The 17,106-nt window shown below is 47.5% G+C and overlaps 1 protein-coding gene across 9 annotated transcripts in view; it reads right to left on the minus strand.

Moving 5' to 3' along the window:
- Positions 1-3,283: 3,283 nt before the first annotated feature.
- LOC139746610 (carbohydrate sulfotransferase 9-like) overlaps positions 3,284-17,106 on the minus strand; it is a 36,596-nt gene continuing 22,773 nt past the window's right edge. For all 9 annotated transcript variants that reach the window (XM_071658020.1, XM_071658021.1, XM_071658022.1 and 6 more), the window contains 6 exons: positions 12,319-12,405; positions 10,707-10,927; positions 10,057-10,158; positions 9,113-9,374; positions 6,775-6,820; positions 3,284-4,829 (listed from right to left, as the gene is read on the minus strand). In XM_071658020.1, the coding sequence (XP_071514121.1) occupies positions 4,642-4,829; positions 6,775-6,820; positions 9,113-9,374; positions 10,057-10,158; positions 10,707-10,927; positions 12,319-12,405 (906 nt within the window). In that variant the 3' untranslated portion in view covers positions 3,284-4,641. The remainder of the gene's footprint in view (positions 4,830-6,774; positions 6,821-9,112; positions 9,375-10,056; positions 10,159-10,706; positions 10,928-12,318; positions 12,406-17,106) is intronic.

Below are 17,106 nucleotides of genomic sequence, written 5' to 3' on the forward strand. Positions count from 1 at the left end.
CAACTTCCCACTTTATTTTTGAATGCCTCGACGACAATCTATTGTCCTTTGGCACCCGTAAAGGGGCTTTAAAGTAAAGTTTCACTTTGTCTCTTTCACTATGGATGCCGCTGTGCCGCTGTATTGGCCTTTGAAGCCTCCAAAGGGACATTAAAGTAGACCTTCCATTTGTCTTTTTGCCTTTGGATGCCGCTATGCCCCTGAAATCGCGTTTGGCGCCGCCAAAGGGGATTTGAATTAAATCTTCAATTTCTCTTCTTAATTTTAGATGCCGCGATGCCACTCTGTTGGACTTTCACACCCCAAAGGGCCTTTTAAGTAAACTTTCAATTTGTCTCTTTCCCTTTGGGTGCCGCTATTCCCATGTAATGGCCTTTGACAACGCCAAAGGGGATTTAAATTTTACCTTCATATCCGCATATATTTTTGGATTCCTTCAAGCCACTCTGTTGGCTTTTGGCACCCCCAAAGAGGCATTAAAGTAAACCTTCCATTTATCTCTTTGCCTTTGGATGCCGCTATGCCCATGTAATTTCCTTTGGCGTCGCCAAGGGCGATTTAAATTAAACCTTTAATTTCTCTTTTTACTTTTGGATGCCGCCATGCCATTCTATTGGACTTTGGCACTCCCAAAGGGGGCTTTAAGTAGACTTTCAATTTCTCTCTTTCGCTTTAGATGCTGCTATTCCCCTGTAATGGCCTTTCGCGACGCCAAAGGGGATTTGAATTAAACTTTCAATTTCCCTTTATATTTTTGGATGCCTTCAAGCCACTGCATTGGCCTTTGGCATCCCTAAAGGGGCATTAAAGCAAACCTTCTTTCTGTCTCTTTGCCTTTGAATTCCGCTATGCTCCTGTAATTGCCTTTGGCGCCGCCAAAGGAGATTTGAATTAAACCTTTAATTTCTCTTTTTAATTTTTGATGCCTCCATGCCACTCTGTTGGACTTTGGCACCCTCAGAGGATCTTTTAAGTAAACTTTCGATGTGTCTCTTTTACTTTAGATGCCGCTCTTCCCCTGTAATGGTATTTGGCGCCGCCAAAGGGGATTTAAATGAAACCTTCAATTTCCCTCTATTTTCTAGGATGCCTTCAAGCCACTATATTAGCCTTTGGCACCCCTAACGGGGCATTAAAGTAAACCTTTCATTTGTCTCTCTGCCTTTGGATGCCTCTATGCCCCTGTATTTGCCTTTGGTTCCGCCAAACGGGATTTAAATCAAACCTTTAATTTCTCTTTTTATTTTTGGATGTCCATATGCTAATATATTGGACTTTGGCACCCCCAAAGAGTCTTTTAAGTAAACATTCAATTTGTCTCTTTCCCTTTAGATGCCGCTATTCCCCTGTAATGGCGTTAGGCGCCGCCAAAGGGGATTTAAATGAAACTTTTAATTTCTCTTTTTATTTTTGGATTCCGCCATACCACTCTATTGGACCTTGGCACCCCCAAAGGGTCTTTTAAGTAATCCTTGAAATTGTCCCTTTCCCTTTGCGTGCTGCTATTCCTCTGTAATGGCCTTTCCCGACGCCAAAGGGGATTTGAATTAAACCTTCAATTTCCCTCTATATTTTTGGATGCCTTCAAGCCATTGTATTGGCCTTTGGCATCCCCAAAGGGGCATTAAAGTAAACCTTCCTTCTGTCTCTGCCTTTGGCTTCCGCTATGCCCCTGCAATGACCTTTGGCGCCGCCAATGGGGATGTGAACTAAACCTTCAATTTCTCTTATTATTTTTGGGTGCCACCATGCCACTCTATTGGACTTTGGCACCCCCAAAGGGCCTTTTAAGCAAACTTTCAAATTGTCTCTTTCTCTTTAGATGCCACTATTCCCCTGTAATGGTGTTTTGTGCTGCCAAAGGGGATTTGAATAAAACTAATTTCCTTCTATATTTTTGGTTGCCTCCACGCCACTCTATTGGCCTTTGGCACCCCGAAAGGAGCATCAAATAAACCTTCCATTTGTCTATTTGCCTTTGGATGTCGCAATGTCCCTGTAATTGCCTTTGGCGCCACCAAAGGTGATTTAAATTAAACCTTTGATTTCTCTTTTTATTTCTAGATTCCGCTATGCCACTCTACAGGACTTTGGCACACCCAAAGGGTCTTTTAAGTAAACTTTCAAATTGTCTCTTTCCCTTTGGATGCCGCTATGACCCTGTAATTGCCTTTTGCCCCGCCAGAGGGGATCTAAATTAAACCTTCAATTTCTCTTTTTATCTTTGGATGCCGCCATGCAACTCTATCGGACTTTGGCACCCCCAAAGGGTCTTTTAAGTGAAACAGACCAATTGAAAGTTTACTTAAAAGACCCTTTGGGGGTGCCAAAGTCCACTGCCCGCTTTGTGTGGCCGTAACCATTGTAAGGGAGAGTGATTAAGTTGGGGTGGGGGTTGTAATGTGGCGGGGGCTGACCTGGGTAGCTGGGTGTGTCTTGAACAACTTTTTTTTTTTATGTTTTCGTGTTTTATCAGGTCTCTCGTAATGATTTTTATGTTTTCGTGTTTTATCAGGTCTCTCATAATGATTTGGTTAATGCTAGGATGGGCTTCAAAATTACTTAAGGACACATTAAAGTTCTTAGTATCAGCAATCAAGACATAATTAGAAGAGGAGGTATAGAATAACGGGATTTCCTAAATCTATGGCCAGGGTCATCATTTTCATAGCAATGTTTAGCGATCGCTTGTTTATTATGGTCTTCCCTACATACTGCATGACGATGTTAGTAAACATTGTTATGAAAATGATCACTCCATAGATCTTGAAAATCCTGTTATCTTATACCCCTCTGTTGATTATACCACACATAACGTCATGGAATCTATCTTAATTGCTAATACTAAGCAATTTAATTTGTCCTCCCGTGAAGTTCATTGATATGTTCTCACCCCATCTCTCGTTTCCCCTCCCAATTTCCAGTTCCCATACTTTTCCCTTGAATTCCTGAAGCTTTCTTTATTATTCCTCCCACTCACTTGTTTACCATACCCACAGCTAGCGTCGATACTCCTCCCTTTTCTCTCTCATTAGCGATTTCTTTCTCATTCCATGATTTACCACCTCTCCTATTCCACACGTTCTGCCTGCACATTCAAAGCATTATTCCCCTCAAATCCTTCCACTCCTCGTCCTAATTTCTGCCTCATACTGTACAAATAGGTGAATTACCTTCGACACTTCTCTCTCGAGTGAGTCGACTAAAATCGACTGAGTCTCCCTTAAATATAGACATTTTCTTTGATGCCAAAGAAGAAAATGGTAAATATCTAAACGAGAGGTAACTAATATAATTTTATTTCAGTATTCTATATGAGGGTTATCACAGAGCCACCAACACAGTCGGTATTCATTTCAACATCTATGAAGGAGTCGATTATTGCTTGCTTTCTGGGAAATATTTAGTCCAAGATGAGTAAACTATAAAAAGGACATACAAAAATAGTCAGAAACTAAGCAATTACATATATATATATAACATTCTAGTTTATGAATGTCTGATTAGTGCATGAATTGTATTTTGCTTTGAGATGTATTTCATGACATGGTACACAACACACATACCAACCCAAGAACTCACTACACTATAGATACTCAGGGCGTCCTGTGCCGATACTGGCACTTTGAGCACACACCCACCCGACCCGTGCCGATAATGGCACTTTGAGCACACACACCCACCCGACCTGTGCCGATAATGGTACTTTGAGCACACACCCACCCGACCTGTGCCGATAATGGTACTTTGAGCACACACCCACCCGACCCGTGCCGATAATGGCACTTTGAGCACACACCCACCCGACCCGTGCCGATAATGGCACTTTGAGCACACACCCACCCGACCCGTGCCGATAATGGCACTTTGAGCACACACACCTACCCGACCCGTGCCGATAATGGCACTTTGAGCACACACCCACCCGACCCGTGCCGATAATGGCACTCTGAGCACACACACACCCGACCTGTGCCAATAATGGCGAATGTTTACCCCATCGCACGACCTTTTATCATAACCACAAGCGTCGCCTTACCGCAAATTAGATTTAGAATTAGACGAAATACAAGGTAGACTTAGTGGAAACTACGTCTTGCGTGACATCAGTCTTCGAGGGATGTGTCCCTCTCCATGATAGTGGCCCTTTAGTGGCCCCAATGGCCAGGAGTTGGGCCACGCAACATGAACGTGGTGAGGGTGGTACGGTGCAGGAGGAAGTGGGCCACCGTCGGGAGGAAGTGGGCCACCGTCAGGAGGAAGTGGGCCACCGTCAGGAGGAAGTGGGCCACCGTCAGGAGGAAGTGGGCCACCGTCAGGAGGAAGTGGGCCACCCGTCAGGAGGAAGTGGACCACCGTCAGGAGGAAGTAGACCACCGTCAGGAGGAAGTAGACCACCGTCAGGAGGAAGTAGACCACCGTCAGGAGGAAGTGGGCCACCGTCAGGAGGAAAGTAGGCCACCGTCAGGAGGAAGTGGGCCACCGTCAGGAGGAAGTAGGCCACCGTCAGGAGGAAGTGGGCCACCGTCAGGAGGAATTAGGCCACCGTCAGGATTGCACAGAAAACCTTGGCACCAGACGCCCTCGTTGGCGTAGGTACGAGATGATTCCACAAGGCGCCACCACCACCACCAGCTGCTGTCAGGGGCTGGTGCAGTTCCGGAAGCTGGCGGCCTCGTAGTCAAACAGCTGGAGGTCCAGTCTGTACAGCTGGAGGAGCGCCTCCATCTGCGAGGGTAAGAGCTGGCAGAGCAGCTGGCGTGTCAAGGTGTCTGTGGACACACCCAGAGAGCGGTTGATAATCTTGGGACTTATCACCTTGTCGATTCCTGTGGGGGAAGAGGACATGCGGTCAGGCCTTCTGTTGCTCCGGGGGGCGCGCGCTCTCTGTGAGGACACCTCCAGCGTATCTCTGGGACTTCTGGGAATGTCTGAGGGACTAGAGAAATGCTGTGGAAGTCCCTGGAACTTCTAGGAATGTCTGAGGGACTGGAGTAATGCTGTGGGAGTCCCTGGGACTTCTGGGAATGTCTGAGGGACTGGAGTAATGCTGTGGGAGTCCCTGGGTCTTCTGGAAATGTCTGAGGGATTAGAGTAATGCTGTGGGAGTCCCTGGGACTTCTGGGAATGTCTGAGGGACTGGAGTAATGCTATAGGACTCCCTGGGACCTCTGGAAATGTCTGAGGGATTAGAGTAATGCTGTGGAAGTCCCTGGGACTTCTGGGAATGTCTGAGGGACTAGAGTAATGCTGTGGGAGTCCCTGGGACTTCTGGGAATGTCTGAGGGACTGGAGTAATGCTGTGGGAGTCCCTGGGACTTCTGGGAATGTCTGAGGGACTGGAGTAATGCTGTGGGAGTCCCTGGGTCTTCTGGAAATGTCTGAGGGATTAGAGTAATGCTGTGGGAGTCCCTGGGACTTCTGGGAATGTCTGAGGGACTGGAGTAATGCTATAGGACTCCCTGGGACCTCTGGAAATGTCTGAGGGATTAGAGTAATGCTGTGGAAGTCCCTGGGACTTCTGGGAATGTCTGAGGGACTAGAGTAATGCTGTGGGAGTCCCTGGGACTTCTGGGAATGTCTGAGGGACTGGAGTAATGCTATGGGAGTCCCTGGGACCTCTGGGAATGTCTGAGGGATTAGAGAAATGCTGTGGGAGTTCCTGTTACTTTTTGGGAATGTCTGAGGGATTAGAGTAATGCTGTGGGAGTCCCTGGGACTTCTGGGAAGGTCTGAGGGACTAGAGCAATAATGTGGGAGTCCCTGGGACTTCTGGGAATGTCTGAGGGACTGGAGTAATGCTGTGGAAGTCCCTGGGACTTCTGGGAATGTCTGAGGGACTAGAGCAATGCTGTGGAAGTCCCTGGGACTTCTAGGAACGTCTTAGGGACTGGAGTAATGCTGTGGGAGTCCCTGGGACTTCTAGGAATGTCTGAGGGACTAGAGTAGTGCTGTGGGAGTCCCTGGGACTTCTGGGAATGTCTGAGGGAGTAGAGTAATGCTGTGGGAGTCCCTAGTCCCTGGGACTTCTAGGAACGTCTGAGTGACTGGAGTAATGCTGTGGAGTCCTGGGACTTCTGGGAATGTCTGAGGGACTAGAGAAATGTTGTGGGAGTCTCTAGGACTTCTGGGAATGTCTGAGGGACTAGAGTAATGTTATGGGAATCCCTGGGACTTCTGGGAATGTCTGAGGGATTAGAGAAATGCTGTGGGAGTCCCTGGGACCTCTGGGAATGTCTGCGGGACTAAAGAAATGCTGTGGGAGTCCCTGGGACTTCTGGGAATGTCTAAGGGACTAGAGTAGTGCTGTGGGAGTCGCTGGGACTTCTGTGCGCTGGGGAAACAATAGTGCGATGTCGTGGGGTGGGGAGGGAGAGGCGGGGAGGGATTTTAAAGAAGTTCAGGGGGCGTCTTAGGGACACTGAGGGAGGCATTAAGGTAGAAGAGGACGAGAAGATGATGGTGTTCGACCCGCTGTGAAGATCAGGGACACCCTGATAGTTAGGGGAAAAAAAAAGGGGTTTAGCATTGGCGTTTGGAATCAGGGGTACGTTAAGGACACAAGGACGCAGTCAGGGGTTCAAGGAAGGATGAAGGACACACTCACGGTCGTCTGACACTCTTGCTCCAACAACTCACAACGTTAAAGTGATCCTGCTCACATCAACACCGATGTGGACCACATGGATAACCTGTCACTCGGGCCAGTGTACCCTGCTGGTGGCATGAGACACACTGGCCCAGGGGAGGCGCGCGGAGCGGCGGGCCGCTTACCTGAGGTGAAGATAACGTAGTTGGCGTCCTCCTGTAGTGTCTCCACCTGCAAGGATATCAGGGTGTCAGTGTTATCATGGTGTTTGCCCCGCCCATCACCACCCATCACCTCCCATCAGTGTTATCATGGTGTCTGCCCCTCCCATCACCGCCCATCACCACCCTTCACCACCCATCACCTCCCATCACAACCCATCACCCCCCATCAGTGTTATCATGGTGTTTGCCCCTCCCATCACCACCCTTCACCACCCATCACCTCCCATCACCACCCATCACCTCCCATCACCACCCATCACCTCCCATCACCACCCATCACCTCCCATCAGTGTTATCATGGTGTCTGCCCCTCCCATCACCGCCCATCACCACCCTTCACCACCCATCACCTCCCATCACCACCCATCACCACCCATCAGTGTTATCATGGTGTTTGCCCCTCCCATCACCACCCATCACCACCCTTCACCACCCATCACCTCCCATCACCACCCATCACCCCTCATCAGTGTTATCATGGTGTTTGCCCCTCCCATCACCACCCATCACCTCCCATCACCACCCATCACCCCTCATCAGTGTTATCATGGTGTTTGCCCCTCCCATCACCGCCCATCACCTCCCATCACCACCCATCACCTCCCATCAGTGTTATCATGGTGTTTGCCCCTCCCATCACCGCCCATCACCTCCCATCACCACCCATCACCTCCCATCACCACCCATCACCTCCCATCACCACCCATCACCACCCATCACCTCCCATCACCACCCATCACCACCCATCAGTGTTATCATGGTGTCTGCCCCTCACATCACCACCCATCACCTCCCATCACCACCCATCACCACCCATCAGTGTTATCATGGTGTCTGCCCCTCACATCACCTCCCATCACCTCCCATCACCACCCATCACCACCCATCAGTGTTATCATGGTGTCTGCTCCTCCCATCACCGCCCATCACCACCCATCACCACCCATCACCACCCATCAGTGTTATCATGGTGTCTGCCCCTCACATCACCACCCATCACCTCCCATCACCACCCATCAGTGTTATCATGGTGTCTGCCCCTCACATCACCACCCATCACCTCCCATCACCACCCATCACCTCCCATCACCACCCATCACCTCCCATCACCACCCATCACCACCCATCACCACCCATCACCACCCATCAGTGTTATCATGGTGTCTGCCCCTCACATCACCACCCATCACCTCCCATCACCACCCATCACCACCCATCAGTGTTATCATGGTGTCTGCTCCTCCCATCACCACCCATCACCACCCATCACCACCCATCAGTGTTATCATGGTGTCTGCCCCTCACACTCTCAAGTACACACACCCATCATGACGTTCACATGTGCCACGTACACCAAAGCGAGTTACAATATCCCATGATGTTGTCTTAATATCCCGTCGTGTTGTCTTAATATCCCATGATGTCTTAATATCCCATGATGTTGTCTTAATATCCCGTCGTGTTGTCTTAATATCCCATGATGTCTTAATATCCCATGATGTTGTCTTAATATCCCGTCGTGTTGTCTTAATATCCCATGATGTCTTAATATCCCATGATGTTGTCTTAATATCCCGTCGTGTTGTCTTGATATCCCATGATGTCTTAATATCCCATGATGTTGTCTTAATATCCCGTCGTGTTGTCTTGATATCCCATGATGTTGTCTTAATATCCCGTCGTGTTGTCTTAATATCCCATGATGTTGTCTTAATATCCCATGATGTCTTGATATCCCATGTTGTCTTAATATCCCATGGTGTTGTCTTGATATCCCATGATGTCTAATATCCCATGATGTTGTCTTAATATCTTTATGTTAGTTCTAAGAAATATAAGTTTCCCTTCCTCTCTGCATTGACATGTCCTCCCTGCATTTTCGTCTCTGTTTGATCAACATACCGTGTTCTCTGCCTCAACCACATCGTGTTCATTTGAGATCTCGTTCACCTTCTTTCAAGTATGACGATTCCCTCTCTTCTAGTCGGGGCGTTAATCCCTCTTCTTAATCCTATCATAATTCCTCAAGTCGAGGCGTTAATCCCTCTTCTTAATCCTATCATAATTCCTCAAGTCGAGGCGTTAATCCCTCTTCTTAATCCTATCATAATTCCTCAAGTCGAGGCGTTAATCCCCCTTCTTAATCGTATCATAATCACTCGGACATCAAGTCCAGATGGTGTTGCAACCCCCTCAACCCACCCTGAACCTCACCCACTCGCTACCACAACCCCCTTTACAAGACAACATGTATATGTGATTGCATGATCCACCGTCCACACCAACACAGTCCAATGACCTTAGCAAAGACGGTGAAGTTGACGAGGCAAGGCGTGCAAAACCTGGACTGTGGGATCCAGTGCATGTCGAGGGCCTGGCCTGTCTCCTCCTCGTCCAGGATATACTGCACGAACTGCCTGAAGGAGGGCGACGTCGATCCTTTGGGTGGGTTCTTGCCATTCTTCGCAGTTCGAGCCACAGGTGGACCCAGGGCCTTGTAGCGACGGTAGATCTTCTTGAAGAAGGGGGCGTACAGGCTGTTGCCTGGCAGGATCTTGTTCCTGTGATGAAAACGAAAAAGAAAGAGAGAGAGAGGAGATTGAGGAGGCTACAGACACCCGACATGATAATTGTTGCGTTACAGGAAAGTCATGGCGTCGACTCATTAGTGGAGGAAAGGAAGTGAGTTCTCTTTGAGGCATTTCTCATTCCAAAATGTGTCCACCATATCCCACTACTGATCGTAGTGCAGCAGCCTTGAAGCTGCAGGAGCCCCCCCGTAAAAATGGTCGTGGGGTAATATGATTAATCATCAGACTGAAAGGTGAGGTCTGGACAACTGGTCTACGGGACCCCACGTCCTTAGCCTACTGTAGTGAGAGATAGCCAACCTAAATAGAAGCATTGCGCGAGTGTGGATGCCCAGCTTGATAGCCCATTATCAGTATTTGAAGGAACCAAGTGAGATGTGTGACACTTTCGAGGCAGAATAAAGAGAAGAGAAACAAATCACGAAGTGGAAGGTGACAGGAAACTGAGGCAGATGTGAGGGGATAGAAAAAAGGAAATATTGATAACAGAAAAGAAGAGACTCGAACCTTAGCTTCTGCATGGGACACCATCTTGAGCGAAGGATGGAAGGAGACACAGAGAGTGAAGCAGGGAAGGATAGGGCAACTACAGCTAGAAACAACATAAACATAAGAGGAGTGGTGTGAGGGTAGGAGAAGGAAGGAGACTCACCTGTAGCCAGAGACAAGACGCACCAGCGGATGTCTGGTGATCATGAAGGACAGAGGTGCTGGCGACTCCTGTAGGACGGCTTGTAACTCCTCCTTCGTGGGTCTGGCATGAGAGAGATGGACACATGGTTAGTGCTCAGTGTGTAATGGGTTATGTCGGCTCTCATAATTAGCCCATCAGGCGGGATAGTACAACGTCCAAGTCTGGTGGCTGGGTTGGTTATGAGTGCATGTTTACAAACTTAGCTTGGCATTGTCGCGGTCGATTAGGCTTTGAAAGAGAAATGTAAATAGAGAAGGAAAGATAGATAAAAAGAGGGACAGTGAGAGAGAAAGATATAATGCGCTAGAGACCTAAGAACAAAAGCATAGAAAATTATAGCGGAAGGGAGCATCAAGAATCTAGCGCCATAAAACGCTGACACTGTATAAATTTGTTGACACCAAACGCTGCTGAAACTTTAAACTGGTGACGCTATATCTTCCCTACACCAGAGACTCAACGATAAGTGAAGAAAAAGCCAAATACCTCACTTTCGAAACTAGGACTCTCAGTGTCCCTCTAAAAACCTCTTCTTTATACGTTTTCTTTGATTTCCCTTTTTCTTTGATCCTTGTCATGGTCTTTGAGAGAGGCCAGAGCGTCCTCACCTGGGGTACTTCTTGCGTGCCAGCTCCACGGGGGCGATGGCCGACGACAGAAGGTGCCCCTCGCTGTAGCCCGCCAGAAGGTTGAAGTTCCAGAACCAGCTGGAGGAGGCGGCCTTGAAGACGTTGCACCAGACCAGATGGTGCTCCTTGTTGATGAGGAACTCCCACGCGTTGGCCTGGTAGTCACCCTTGGGGACATCCAGCCCTTCCCTCCGGCACACCTGGGGAAGGAGGGGAAGAACCAGTTACCATGACCTGCCAATCCCCCATTTTTACCCCCATAAGGGTCGTCTCCATCATACCTGAACCATCTTTTATATCATCTATTAAGGGAAAAGTCCCTCCCTCCTACCACGAACTTTCCCCAGCTGGTCTATAAGTTAGTTTACTTCATGGAGGTATTAGTTTACATCATGGAGGTGTTAGTTTACCTTAGGGAAGTGTTAGGTTTACCTTTATGGATGCGTTAGTCTACCTTTTGAAGGTGTTAGGGTGTTAAGTTTACGTTATGGAGGTGTTAGTTTACCTCACGGAGGTTTTCTTTACCTCATGGAGATGTTAGTTCACCTCATGGAGTTAGTTTAACTCATGGAGGTGTTAGTTTACCTTATGGGGAGCTAGTTTACCTCCTGGAAGCGTTAGTTTACCTAATGGAGGTGTTAGTCTGCCGTATGGGGATGTTGACTTACCTTGTGGAGGGTAGGCTTAACTTGTGATGTTAGTTTACCCTGTGGATACGATAGTTTGCCTTCTGGAGATGTTAGTTTACCTTGTGGAGACGTCAGTTTACTTTTGTGGAGATAGTTTATCTTGTGATACCCGTTTACCATATGGAGATATTAGTCTACCTTATAGAGATGTGAGTTAACTTATAGAAATGTTGGTTTACGTCATGGAGATGTTAGCCTACCTTGTGAAGGTGTTAGTTTACCTTATGGAGACAGTACATCTTGTGGAAGTGTGACGATGTTACTCTTCCTTAGAAAGGTGTTGGGTGACTTCATGGAAATATGAGTTTACCTTATAAATGTATTTCGTTAACTTTTCGATGTTAGTTTACCTTAGGGGATATTAGTTTACCTAAGGTAAACTATCTTAGAGATATACGCATTTACCTATTGAATAGATGTTTTCCTAGTCAAGATATAAGTTTACACTTGCGATGTTAGTTTACCTTGTGAAGATATTGCCGTACACTGTTGTACAAGGATGTTCATTTACCTTACACAGTTTACTGACCTTGAGATGATAGCTTAACTCTTGTAACTACTTGGTTTACTTCCTAAGATTATAGTTTACCTATGGTGTCTGTCAGTTCACTTTTTGTGAAGTTAGCTCAACTTGATGTTAGTTTACCTCGCATAGCTTTTTGTTTACCAGGTGTGATCAATAGTTTACTCTACGCAGAATGCCATGAACATACTAGTTTACTTTGTGTTCGGTGTCATTTGTTCGAGTTTTAGTTTACTCGGAGTAAACATTAGTTTACCATATGTAACATGTTTTTGTACCTAATGTGGGTGTTAGTTTCCCTTTTTACTTTATCGTTCGTTTAACTGATGGGTTTACCTTATGACAGAACTAGTTTACTTTATGCAGGCTTTTGGTTTACCTCCTGGACGTGTTGCCTGCGGGTATGGAGACGCCAGAGTAGGTCAGCGGACGCCTCCCAGTCGGGCGGGAGTGTGGCTAACTCGATCTGAAATGGACATAGAACTTCCTGTATCTCCCAGACTGTATTATCCAGACTGTAGCGACTGTATTATCATCTTTACATACCTCCTCACGATGCTCCAATGATCACTTACCTCTCTACTGTTGGGCTCTGTCCATTCCGTGAGGTGGAAGTAGCAAGAATTTTTCGGGTAGACTGAAGAGCATCAGGGTTGTACAGAAGACTGGGTCTATGAGTGTACATGTAATGGTTGTAGCGACTGTATTATCTTTACATACCTCCTCACGATGCTCCAGTGATCACTTACCTCTTTACTGCTGGGTTCTGTCCATTCCGTGAGGTGGAAGTAGCAAGAATTTTTCGGGTAGACTGAAGAGCATCAGGGTTGTACAGTAGACTGGGTCTATGAGTGTACATGTAATGGTTGTAGCGACTGTATCATCATCTATACATACCTACTCACGATGCTTCAATGATCACTTACTTCTCTACTGCTGGGCTCTGTCCATTCCGTGAGGTGGAAGTAGCAAGAAGTTTTCGGGTAGACTGAAGAGCATCAGGGTTGTACAGTAGACTGGGTCTATGAGTGTACATGTAATGGTTGTCCATAGCCAAATTGGACCCTACACAACAGTGGTTCGCAGTCTGGCTGTACACTTATGATCACACTCTGGACTTGAATATATCTAAGGTTTATGAACGTGAAAATGTATTACCCTTTTTTTGCATTTGAGTGGCACTCCAAGCACCGCTACAATGCGTACCACTAGTGTACCACTAGGCTCTCGTCTACACCCAGTGGTACGCATATCCTCCCTCCACCTGGGAACCACAGCTGAAGAGCTTTCTCGTCTGTGACGACGAAAGTAGTGCAGCTATGACAGACGGGCCAAACTACGTCTACAGAAACACAACACTCACAACAAAAAATAGAGAGAAAGGTCAACATCTAACGAGTCTACGTGAAAGACGGCGTTAGAGGATGTCGGCGTAAGCGCGTATGGTTGATAAGGACCAACGCAGCCCCTGGGGAAGTGTCGGGAGTCCAGTATGGAGATAAGGTAACATCCCGGGCGCGCGCCCCCTCACACAGCAGATGCTCACTCTACATGACGCTTCCCAGCTCACTGACGCTGCTCTCAGCGCCTCCCAGCTCTCTCCAGCTCACTGACGCTGCTCTCAACGCCTTCCAGCTCTCCAGCTCGCTGACGCTGTTCTAAACGCCTCCCAGCTCTGTCCAGCTCACTTACGCCGCTCTCAACACCTCCCAGCTCTGCCCAGCTCACTGACGCTGCTCTCAACGCCTCCCAGCTCTATCCAGCTCACTGACGCTCCTCTCAAAGCCTCCCAGCTCTGTTCAGCTCACTGACGCTGTTCTCAACGCCTCCCAGCTCTCTCCAGCTCACTGACGCTGCTCTCAACGCCTCCCAGCTCTCTACAGCTCACTGACGCTCCTTACAACACCTCCCAGCTCTGTTCAGCTCACTGACGCTGTTCTCAACGCCTCCCAGCTCTCTCCAGCTCACTGACGCTGTTCTCAACGCCTCCCAGCTCTCTCCAGCTCACTGACGCTGTTCTCAACGCCTTCCAGCTCTATCCAGCTCACTGACGCTGCTCTCAACGCCTCCCAGCTCTATTCAGCTCACTGACGCTGCTCTCAACGCCTCCCAGCTCTGTCCAGCTCACTGACGCTGCTCTCAACGCCTCCTAGCTCTGTCCAGCTCACTGACGCTACTCTCAACGCCTCCCAGCTCTCTCCAGCTCACTGACGCTGGTCTCAACACCTCCCACCTCTGTCCAGCTCACTGACGCTGCTCTCAACACCTCCCAGCTCTGTTCAGCTCCCTGACGCTGTTCTCAATGCCTCCCAGCTCTGTCCAGCTCACTGACGCTGCTCTCAACGCCTCCTAGCTCTGTCCAGCTCACTGATGCTGTTCTCTACGCTTCCCAGCTCTCTCCAGCTCACTGACGCTGTTCTCAACGCCTCCCAGCTCTCTCCAACTCACTGACGCTGTTCTCAACTACTCCCAGCTCTGTCCAGCTCACTTACGCTGTTCTCAACGCCTCTCAGCTCTCTCCAGCTCACTGACGCTGCTCTCAACACCTCCAAGCTCTCTCCAGCTCACTGACGCTGCTCTCAACGCCTCCCAGCTCTCTCCAGCTCACTGACGCTGCTCTCAACGCCTCCTAGCTATGTCCAGCTCATTGACGCTGTTCTCAACGCCTCTCAGCTCTCTCCAGCTCACTGACGCTGCTCTCAACGCCTCCCAGCTCTCTCCAGCTCACTGACGCTGCTCTCAACACCTCCTAGCTATGTCCAGCTCATTGACGCTGTTCTCAACGCCTCTCAGCTCTCTCCAGCTCACTGACGCTGCTCTCAACGCCTCCCAGCTCTCTCCAGCTCACTGACGCTGTTCTCAACGCCTTCCAGCTCTCCAGCTCACTGACGCTGCTCTCAACACCTCCCAGCTCTGTCCAGCTCACTGACGCTGTTCTCAACGCCTCCCAGCTCTGTCCAGCTCACTGACGCTGTTCTCAACGCTTTCCAGCTCACTGACGCTGTTCTCAACGCCTCCCAGCTCTGCTTAGCTCACCGACGGTATTCCACCGACGTCACAAGTTACCATCTGCCGACAACCCCGTGCGACGGCATCAGACGTCCTGTTTACATCACCGTTGCTACCCTGTACACGACTCGTCATCCCTTGTGTTGCTGTCAACATTCCACGAGTTCCATCGCCTAGTTGGTTCGAGGCAACGAGGTGTCGTTATCCTCACGCCACTACTGCAGGTTCCCTCGCACGCCCGAGATGACAATCAGTCGATCTACTAGACCCAAAGACTCATTTAGCAACGACTCTAAGCTTGTGAAGGAGAGAGGTATGAGTGTTGCCAGCAGGGAAGGAGTGCGTGTGATTGGGAGATGTCCAAGAGAAAGCGGCAAATCAAGAGGGTTTATTGGTGATTGTATCTAGCTAGACGTGTTGTCCGGCCTATTTCGAACATATCCTATTTCATAATTGCTTAGTGTCTTGCAGATGTATTCATCGCTATTACCTTTCAGTCCGTTACAATTCTCTTTGTCTTGGGTGCCCACATAAATATCTTAAAGAGGGAGAAAAAAATCATGTTTGTATAATGCAGATCAGCTTTTACAGTACAGGTTAACAGATCAAACAACACAGCTCGATGTGTTTGCTTAAACGGAAACACAGATTTGATTGCAATGAAAGTTTCAAAAGATAATTGGTTTGATTAGGGTTTCCAGTATACGTCATAAATACGCGCATTTTGGTAATGATTTATATAAGCAAGTCTCTGTATTATGACATTCAGGACTTTTCTATATGTAAGAAAGACCATACTTTACTGGCTTTGTTAATGGCTACGACTAGGCTAGGTTAGGAGAGTGATCCTTCGTTGGCTAGGCTAGGTTAGGAGAGTGATCCTTACGTTGGCTAGGCTAGGTTAGGAAAGTGATGCTTACGTCGGCTAGGCTAGGTTAGGAGAGTGAGTCTTTGTTGGCTAGGCTAGGTTAGGAGTGATACTGCGTTGGCTAGGCTAGGTCAGGAGTGATACTTCGTTGGCTAGGCTAGGTCAGGAGAGTGAGTTTACGTTGGCTAGACTAGGTTAGGTTAGGTTAGGTTAGGAGAGTGAGTCTTACGTCGGCTGGGCTAGGTTAGGAGGGTGAGCCTACATTGGCAAGAAAGCTACCATATTGTAAGCTAGGCTTTGCCAGCGTTTTTCTTTCTAATTTTGTATCTTTTGCCTGCGTTTTTCTTTCTAATTTTGTATTTTTGCCTGCGTTTTTCTTTCTAAGTTTGTATTTTTTGCCTGCGTGTTTTTTTTCTAATTTTGTATTTTTTGCCTGCGTTTTTCTTTCTAATTTTGTATTTTTTGCCTGCGTGTTTTTTTTCTAATTCTGTATTTTTTGCCTGCGTTTTTCTTTCTAATTTTGTATTTTTTGCCTTCGTTTTTCTTTCCAATTTTGTATTTTTTGCCTGCGTTTTTCTTTCTAATTTTGTATTTTTTGCCTGCGTTTTTCTTTCTAATTTTGTATTGTATATATTTGCGTAGATATTCATCTTCGTACAATACATACATATATATATATATATATATATATATATATATATATATATATATATATATATATATATATAAAGAAAAGCATTTGTCGACGCGTGTTTTTGATGTATGGTACAATGCTCCCTATTGCCATCTTGCCACCATTTTCATTAAGTATTGTGTATCCGTTTATGGCCACTCGATCTGATTGCCATCTAGGTTCGGCCGAGACCAATATGTAAACCTTGTCTATTATTACAAGTGGTCGTTTGCCCTGGGTGAAGTGCGTTATACCCGACACAAAGCTCGAATCAAGTGCGTTAAACCCTTCCCTTCGCACACCCCACTTCCCAACAAAACTCCGCAACACACTCTGCATAGAAAACTTGTGTGTATATATATCAGGTGTTTCCTTTGAAGAATGTATACGAGAAATACTTAGAAAAACAAATGGATTTGTATGTAGCATTTATGGATCTGGAGAAGGCATATGATAGAGTTGATAGAGATGCTCTGCGGAAGGTATTAAGAATATATGGTGTGGGAGGCAAGTTGTTAGAAGCAGTGAAAAGTTTTTATCGAGGATGTAAGGCATGTGTACGTGTAGGAAGAGAGGAAAGTGATTGGTTCTCAGTGAATGTAGGTTTGCGGCAGGGG

Source organism: Panulirus ornatus, chromosome 65 (genome assembly GCF_036320965.1).
Source record: "Panulirus ornatus isolate Po-2019 chromosome 65, ASM3632096v1, whole genome shotgun sequence".
NCBI lineage: Eukaryota > Metazoa > Arthropoda > Malacostraca > Decapoda > Palinuridae > Panulirus > Panulirus ornatus.